Source organism: Saccostrea echinata, unplaced genomic scaffold (genome assembly GCF_033153115.1).
Source record: "Saccostrea echinata isolate AGI-Se365-2 ecotype Australia unplaced genomic scaffold, CSIRO_AGI_Sech_v1 ptg000022l, whole genome shotgun sequence".
NCBI classification, from domain to species: Eukaryota; Metazoa; Mollusca; class Bivalvia; order Ostreida; family Ostreidae; genus Saccostrea; species Saccostrea echinata.
Genome location: NW_026889771.1, coordinates 9,859,433 through 9,868,931, shown reverse-complemented (window position 1 = coordinate 9,868,931; position 9,499 = coordinate 9,859,433). Strand labels below are relative to the sequence as shown.

General features: G+C 35.2%; 1 protein-coding gene across 1 annotated transcript; it reads right to left on the bottom strand.

Moving 5' to 3' along the window:
- Window positions 1-1,187: 1,187 nt before the first annotated feature.
- LOC133190891 (galactokinase-like) lies at window positions 1,188-9,060 on the bottom strand. The gene is made up of 7 exons (XM_061326572.1): window positions 8,855-9,060; window positions 8,195-8,384; window positions 7,619-7,877; window positions 6,679-6,860; window positions 6,200-6,350; window positions 5,783-5,945; window positions 1,188-1,871 (listed from the first exon to the last, which is right to left on the bottom strand). Exons 1-7 carry the CDS (start codon window positions 9,026-9,028, stop codon window positions 1,797-1,799), a joined length of 1,194 nt encoding a protein of 397 aa, XP_061182556.1. The 5' UTR covers window positions 9,029-9,060; the 3' UTR covers window positions 1,188-1,796.
- Window positions 9,061-9,499: the final 439 nt, after the last annotated feature.

Below are 9,499 nucleotides of genomic sequence, written 5' to 3'. Positions count from 1 at the left end.
ATTCTAAATTCTTGAAGAAGCACCATTGCTCATCATAACTTTGTAATTAGATCATTGGCATTATACCCAGGAGCAGAGGAGAAGATTTTCAATAATTAATGCATTTTCACTATATATATCATTAAAGCCCCATCCCAACACCAGAACCCCTGACCCAGGGGCCGTGAAATTCACAATTTTGGAAGAGGCACCATTCCTAATCATGTACATAGTTCATTGGTTTAATACCCAGGAGCAGAGGAGAAGATTTTTAAAGAATTAATGCATTTTCACTATATAATCAATAGAGCCCCACCTTAATACCAGAACCCCTGATCCAGGGGCCATGAAATTCACAATTTTGGAAGAGGCACCCTTTCTCATCATTACTATGTACATAGTTTATCAGCTTATTACCCAGGAGCAGAGAAGATTTTCAAATTAATTCATTTTTACTATATAATCATTAGAGCCCCACCCTAACACCAGAACCCCAACCCAGGGGCCATGAAATTCACAATTTTGGAAGAGGCATCCTTCCTCATCATAACTATGTACATAGTTCATTGGCTTAATACCCAGGAGCAGAGAAGTTTTTTAAGAAATAATATATTTTCACTATATATTCAACAGAGCCCCACCCTAGCACCAGAACCCCTGTCCCTGGGGCCATGAATTTCACAATTTTGGTAGAGGGCTCATTGCTTATTACAATCATGCCAACAGTTTGACTGGTTGATGTCCAGGAGTAAAGAAGAAGATTTTTGAAGATTGCACTAATTTTAGTGGTTTTGGCCCCACCCCTCACGCCCCAGGGGGGCAGGGACCATGAAATTCACAAATTTTGTTTCCCTTCACCCATATCTGCCATATGCCAAAATTGGTTGAAATTGGTTGAGCGGTTTCAGAGAAGAAGCTGAAAATGTTCAAATGTTAACACACGACGGACGAAAACAGATAGCAATGGGTCACCTGAGTGACTCAGGTGACCTAAAAATGTGGATTCAACTTATTGTATTTACTTGCATTTCACAGTATGTATTAGGGTATGACATCATATTTGTTTATAAATGTCGGACCTCATGTACAGATGGAGGGAAGGGGGTTAGCCCCCCAGGCAAGCTTATAATAATTTCATAGTTATTTTACTGTCCTCATAGCATGTACTCTTCCCTTTTCATTTCTTGTCATCAATTCACACAACCTCACATATTTTGCATGATTTTATTGTTCAGCCAAAAACAGGATCCCTCAAATACAATCTAGGTTTCTATAAAATGTAAAGTAACACATTCTAAAATGTATACATTAATTAAGAGATTCTTAACATTAGGAACATTTTTAACAATAAGATGAAAGACAAACATATTGTGTGGAAGTCCAATATGCAGAAAAACCACTACATTTTATAACATTAAGTTACCAGTACATAAATTTCTTTAACCTGAGTAAGAATTTGTAAATAAAAATAAAAATATATGTGTACACACAGGTACAATAAAAATTACCGGTACTTATTTCAATGAAAATTAGAATGTTTGAATATTTTTGATCCAATGTTTATCTTTACTTGTGATATAAAGTCACTGCAGGATATATCATGCCTGACTTTTGAATATAGATCAAAATACATGTACATAAATATAGCCTACAAATTTACACATACGAGATTCAGGAAATAACACAAGAAGTTGTATAAATGAATACACAATGGCTAAATTAACAATGTCACCCAAATTTTCTGTAAAAATAAATAATTCCTGCTCAAGTTGATGAACTGAGGAATCTCCCGATGGAGAGTCGAACGATAAACAACCTCAAACTAAGGCCAGGGGGCCGGCTCCTGATGCTGGAGGACACACATAGAATGTCGCCGTCTGACTGTAGCGCTTCTAAAAGATCACAGATAGAAGCAAATTATAAATAACAACTTTACATCATATAATACTGACATAATTTCTTTCAAATTAATCATTTGGTAAAGATCAGAGGCCTGTTCAACAGAGCAAACACTCGCGAGCGAACATTTCTGTTGGAAAAATCAGAAATTTAGGCAAGCGCTCGCGAAAGTTCGCTCTGTTGAACAGGCCTCTGGTATCTGATTCAATAAGTTGTTTTCCAGAGATTTAAATAATAAAACATCTTCCTGTGATTCATAACATTAAAAGAAATTTTACACTAGATGTGTCAGGGTGACATGAATGCCCCCGCTGACATGCAAGTTTTACACATATGAAAGTCCAAGAGTGTGAAAATGGCACAAAAATAAATTACATTCTGCTGCTTTTATTTTCTGGAATCAGTTGTCTATACCACAATATGCTTTAGCTGCAAGGAATGGTGATCACTTACATTTAAGGAATGAATTTAATAGCTACCCAAGTTATACTGTATAACTTGGGGCAGTTCACACTTTATAAACCGTGAAGTGGTTTATAAAAAAGTTTAAACTGTTCTAACCCAGGTAATACAAGTATAACTTAGGTAGCTATTACATTCGTTCCTCATAATTTAATTTTCCATCATTAAGTGTATAAAATAAGACAATTTCTCCTTCAATAATTCCTTCAAATTGTACATGTTTTAAATGCAACGTCAAGCGGATTGATACGTTTTTGAGGTAAGTTGTGACAATGGCAACACAGATTATATGACATAAACTATTTTTTTTTATCCAATCAAATGACACATTACAACTAATATTAAATTATTAAAAGTTGCAACAAAGGTCCTAAAACAGTGAATATTTTGAAATTTTGAAAGTACCGGTATAAGGGTCATAACTTTTTAAAAAATTGGTCAATCATCACAAAACTCATATTTGATTGATAAGTCATCAATACAAAGAGACAAACCAAGGATCATTAACTATAAGAACAGCAAAAAACAAAGTCCTGAAAACAGTAAATTAGAAATTTTTAAAGTCTAATGGCCATAATTTTTTTTTAAAAATGGGTCATTCAACATGAAATTCAAACTTGATCTGTAAGTCATCAATATCAAGGGACATGTCAAAAATCAATTCATTATCTATAAGCACAGCAAAAGAAACCCCTTAAAACTGTCAATTATAAGAAATTATCAAAGTCTAATGGCCATTGCTTTTGTTAAAACTCAGTCTTGATCTGTAAGTCATCAATATCAAGAGTCATACCAAAAATCAGCTCTTTATCTATAAGTATATAGCAAATCAAGATTTGTTTGTGAAACACTGATGCCCCCATATGGCAGCTCAAGGCCAAGGTTTGAGTTTTTCAAATGTACTGTAGGTCAAAGGTCAATGATTCAAAAATGTGGAACTCAAAGAAAGGTCTTGTCACAAGGAATATATGGGTGAAATATGAAAGCCCTAGCACCAACCATTCAGAAAATATGGCAAAGGTTTAAGTTTTTCAAAAGAAGACCATATTTCAAGGTCATGGTCATAAGGTAAAATAATATTGGTACCAATGGAAAGGTCTTGTCACAAGGAATACATATGAGAAATATGAAAGCCCTAGCACCAACCGTTCAAAAGTTATAGATAATGTTGAAGTTTTTACCAATGTAGGTCAAACTCATAGTCAGGTCAAAAATGTTGCAAAGAGAGGTCTGGTCACATAGAATACACATGTGAAATATAAAAGCCATAGCACTAATCATTCAAAAGTTATGGCCAAGGTTATAGTTTGGTAAAATTTTGAAAAAGGAGGTCAAACTTCAAGGTCAAATATATTGATACCTAAAGACAGATCTTCTCACAAGGAATACACATGTGAAATATAAAAAAATTGAATCTGTTTGGAAAAGGAACTGAAAATTATGACAATCAAAAACCTACAGGCACCTGGCAATTGCTAGATCTTTCCTTTCATTGCAACTAATTGTTCACAGTAGCTCAGCTGGTAGAGCGCTCGCTCAGTGATCGGAAGGTCGTGAGTTTGAATCTCGGCCACGACTGACCTAAGTCAATAAAAAAATGGGTAGCAACTGTTCCTTCGCCATACGCTCGGCACTTTGAAGTGAGAGTTGCGGGTCCTTCGGATGAGACCTTAAAAACCGAGGCCCCGTGTCACAGCAGGCATTGGCACGATAAAGATCCCTCACTGCTCAATGGCCCTGAGTGCAGATTAAAGGTCAAAATTTGAAGCCCTTCACCGGTATATGGTGACGTCTCTAAATGAGTGAAAAATTCTTGAATGGGACGTTAAACAACATACAATCAATCAATGCAACTAACCCGCAACTCCCATTAATGGAAAAAAAGATGGGTACATCAAGCAAAATGTCTAACTTGTAAAACAATCTCAAGATTACATATAGGAAGATTCCAAATTAAGGCAATTCCCAGTTCACTTGAATCATATAACCAGAGCAGTATAAATATGATAAAGTAACCTGCTTAGCACTTACAAGTAATTATCACAATAAAAACACCTGCAAGAATGATTACACATCAACTAAATATAGCAGTGCATTACAATCATGCAAATCATGATAAATGAAGAAAAACTCGGATTATATATTTTCTTAGATATATTATCAAGTACTAACATTAAATTATTGTTCCTATACGTGAATAAATTTTCAAATAAAATTTGAGTTGTTAATTAATTAAATATCTGTTACCTATTCAAAATATATATATATGGAGCAGAAAAAAAAATCCCTATTTCAACTGAACATGTGTACATGGCTATATAATTAATGAGACATGTATGCATATAACAAGTGAGACAAGAAATTTCTTTCATGAAATACATATACAGTAGTTGTACTGGTATGCTAACCTTTAGTTTGACAGATAACATTATGGACAATTTAGGCTCTGAATCTTGCTGCCTCAAGCTGGATAATTAATCCCATAGGACAATCTCATTCTTTTTCTCTTATCTCTTGTTTACTAAATTCAATTTTCAAATTTCTCTTGAATCAGATATTCTTTTAATTAAATACGTTGTACATAAAATCAAATTAAATACCATTGTCAAAGATTCTTTGATTCACTAACTTCAATTTTCAAATTTCTTTTGAATTAGAAATTCTTCATCAATTCAAATTAAACAAGATTGTCAAAAAACACCTTTCTGTACTTGTAGGCATAAATTGACTTTAGTTTTCAATGCTCAAAAGTAAAAACTAATAAGAACCCATTCCTTGCATTTTAGTAAATAAAGATTGGTCAGTGCAAATTCTTACTACACAAAGAATTAAACATTTGTTTGCAAGCCATCCACAATGAAACAGGCATGATATTTATCAGTGATTAAACTAAGACATTGTTAGCAAGCATGGCTATAAATGGACACTTAATTTGACAGATCGCATTAAGAACCAGTTAGACTCTGAATCATGCTGAAGTTGCTTACTAAAGGTGACCTTGACCTTAAACTTTTCACCATTAAATTGATATAAATGTTGTTTTATTTTTAACAATAGCTGTGAGAGAATAATATATATTAATCATTTTCAGGCACTTTTGTCTTTCAACCACAATTTCCAATCTGTCATAGTGACCTACATGTACACCTTTGAGATAAGTTATGTAGATCTTCCTCATGACTTTAGCATTTAGAAAGTGAAGAAAAACAAAATAACATTTAAAAGAAATCAAACTCCAGATACACCCCCGAATATAATTCATCGTTAAAACGTGATGCTGCCCTTGATCTTTAAACCACGATCTTGTGATTTTCCACACATAATTTATTCAGTATATGAAACATTACCTCAATACACCAATCAAATTACTGAGCAGATATTATACCCTGAAACTGTATGAAAACAACTGGTTTTGCTCTTCCCCATATCTCCGTTCACTGACCTGTATATGTTGAATAGCCTTCTCCACTGCCTCCTTCTTCAGTAGAGTAACAGTGCACCCCCCGAATCCACCCCCCGTCATTCTAGATCCATACACACCATCTACCTCCATGGCTGCTGAAACCAGCTCATCTAGCTCTGGACAAGACACCTCATAGTCATCTCTATTAATGGGAAAACATAAATTACATTCAAAAAAGCTTATATGTGAAATGACTAAATGACAAACTGTTAAAATCACCTTGTAAAATATTTCTTAAGACCAATATTCCTTCCTGTGTAACTGACCTTTATAAATACCAAGGGGGGGGGGGGGGGCACAATAGTTTGTGGCTGTGTGCAAAAAAATTATGAATTTTTCTTGTTAGCAAAATGACTTGATATAGAGAAATTGTGGATGAAAATCAGAGCATTTTACCGCAGTGCATTGTGACTCTCCACCATGAGTTTTCCAAATCTGGTGTAATCTCCGAGCTCCAAACACTTAGCTGCCTCTTCAGTGCGAATTATCTCCCCTATCACATGACGCGCTCTCTTATATGTCACATCATCAAGTTTACTTTTCATTTCTAAAAAAAAAAATTAATGTTTTGTTAAAATCTATTACCAGGTAATTGTTCAAACATATAAACAGAACAAAAGTTTGCAAGAAGAGTAGTCATTTTAGGCCATGAAATAGCCTTTAATGGAGAATGAACCTTTTCTGAAAGTTCTATCAAGATCAAGCTAAACATTCAAATTTCAGTAAAATTTTTTAAAAGGTCTTGTGACACAAGGTAAATTTCAAAGTCCATCATTGCTGTTCAAAGAGCATTGGAAAAACCAACTTTGATATACATGTATAAACAGAATGATTCAAATTCAATTTGAAATAGTAAACTAGATACGTTCTCATGCCTTCTAAATCCTTCATAGTGGCCTCCCTAAGGCTTTTCTTGTTCATCAGCTGGGCTGCCACTTCACATTGCTTCTTTCTTGTGGGATATTCTGAACCAGTTAATTCATGCTTGACATTTGAATTTGTTACCAAGACAACCACATTTGGGTCATTCATTGGAACCAGTTGGCCCTCCATTGACCTATACAAAAATAAAATTACTTCCTAGTTATTTTTTTTTTTTACTATAGATGAGATTACTTTAAGGAATTTTAATGTGTGGCTTCAGAGGTATGGGTTGGTAAAAACATTTAGCTATACAAATTTGTTTCTATCCTTGAGATATAACCTTGCTTCAAGGTTCTAGAACATGGTTTAATAGCTTTTCGGGGAAGGAAGAAATCACAAACTACAGCTACAATGCCCTTGATCTTTGATGAAAAAAAAAAAAGAATGAATAAAAGCAGACACATTACCTTTGCAAAAACTATTGTGTAAACATTAAAAATGTAACAGAGATAGGTTTTGCCTCTAGTTGTGATTGAACCCTAGACCTTTGACATGCCAGTCCAGTGCTCTACAGATTGAGCAAAGGAGTTAACCCAAGGCTGAGTGGGGACAAAACCTGTCTCTGCTACAAAGATACAAGATCAGTGAGGCACAAATATCTTCAAGCTACTTTTGGCACATCTATATGACATGACCAATTATATCCAAAAAGATTTTTTTTTTACATAATTTAAAAAAAAAAATTTAGACAGAGCCTTACAACAACCTTAATTTTCAAATGATTAAATGGTATAATTAAAAAAATCTCACTCTGATTCACTTAAAAGTTTAGCAGAAATGCACTAGACAATGTGAGTTGAGAATCTGAATTACATTTCCATTTATCTAAGACTGACAATAATATCAACAGAAGAATCCTTATAATGAACTACTAAAAGCTCCCATCTTTACCTGCAATCTATAAGAAGAGCATGACCTTCTTGTCCCATGACAGAGATGAATTGGTCCATAATTCCACAGGGCATCCCAGCAAACTCATGTTCTGCTTTCTGACAAGCAAGTGCCTTGTCTTTCTTAGAAATGTCTGATCCACTATTAGTGAGGACGTCCAGAAATGTATAGGTAGCTACTTCTAAGGAGGCGGAGCTAGACACTCCCCCTCCGAGAGGAACTGAGGAGATCACAACCGCATCAAATGGAACAACAGTTCCTGAAAAAAGATTTCCTCTCTTTCAGTAGGAGGACTATTTTTGTCTTCCCTGAAATGTGGGTATGGGTTTTTATCATGTATTTTAACAAACAATGCCAAAAATTCAGATTTTATAGCCCATAAAGAGTAAATGGATAGCAACATATCACCAGAGTGACTATGGTTACCTTAAAAATTCCGTTGATTTTATTTTTTTGTAAGTAAGACTGTTCAAACATGTCCATTTTATAGTTGTTACCATGGTTACCATTAAATACATATCACAAAACACATAATTTTTAAAATTTTGATCTTTAGTACAATATTAAGTATCAAACCTTTGTAGTTTGCCACAACCCCTTTGACATAGTTTGCCCACTTTGGTGTGCCAGGTTTTAAGGGGGTCTCAGCTGAGGGAACAGGGAATTCTACATAGTTGGGGGCATCAACAGAGTCGGCAAGAGTAAGGACACGACAGAGGTTTCCTTCTGACTTTCTTCCAACTAAAACAGTTACTTGTGGAAGTGCCTGAAATGACAATTCATGCAAGATAAATTCTCCATCAAGTGTGTATACTACTTTTGATAAAATCTGTAGAATGTAGAGGTGTGACAAATCCAACCAATGAAAGTAAAAGAAAATACTGCCGGTTTCACTCGTTTCATGTTTTAATTGGTATCAATGGTACCAGTTCCCATTACATAAATTGTTCTTAGAAACCAGTAATTTAAGTTTTATACAAAAGAACTCATAAATTTATATAATATATACTTTTTGTAGAATAATACATATGATTACATCTATATGAACAGAGCAACGTCGATGAAGTTTTTGTGTGCACGTGTAAACATCGTAATCTATGTTTCATGCCATGAAAACAGATGAAAAAAAAATCCTGCCTTTCGTGATAAAAAGAAGTGACGACATATTTGAAATACTAAAATTATCCTTTCAGATATGACGCGTCATGTGTGATGATGATGAAATGATACACAAACCATGGGGAATACAAATCCCTCGTTGTAGTCGGTGTGTTCCCCAATAAGGTTGACCCTCCCCGGGGCATAAGCCGCACACTGGGGCTCACATCCAAATTTGTCAACGAAAGCCTTCTGTGCCTTCGCGGCAAGTTCCGAGATGGCGGGTATCTGTGTAGCTCCTGTGACCTCCATGTTTTCAATAGTAGAAAATGTACAGGGTTGGTCGAAAGTAAGCACGTGTGTTCTAGACTTACCAGGCGCGGATCCAGGATTTTTTTCCGGGGAGGGGGGCATCCCAGTCCAAAAAAAATTCTAATCCAAAAATTTCTTGACAAGCAATAAAAAAAAGAGGAAAATCCACTTCCCAAACGTGAAAAACACCTATTTCGTGATGGTGATATCTAGTGGGATCCACGTTTCTGGAGGGGGGGGGGGGTCCAAAGTTGGAACGTTCTTTCGTTAAAATGATATTGTCCTACGGACAACGGTCCTACGATTTGTGTGGTGAGGGCTTGTCCCAAGACACAGTTAGATTGTTCTAACTAGTCCAAATTCATTTTTATTTACTTCAGCTTCGGTATATACTTTAAATAACTCTGCAAATTCCAGGGTGGGAGGTTCCGGACCCCCTGAACCCCCTCTAGATCCGCGCATGATTTTTCT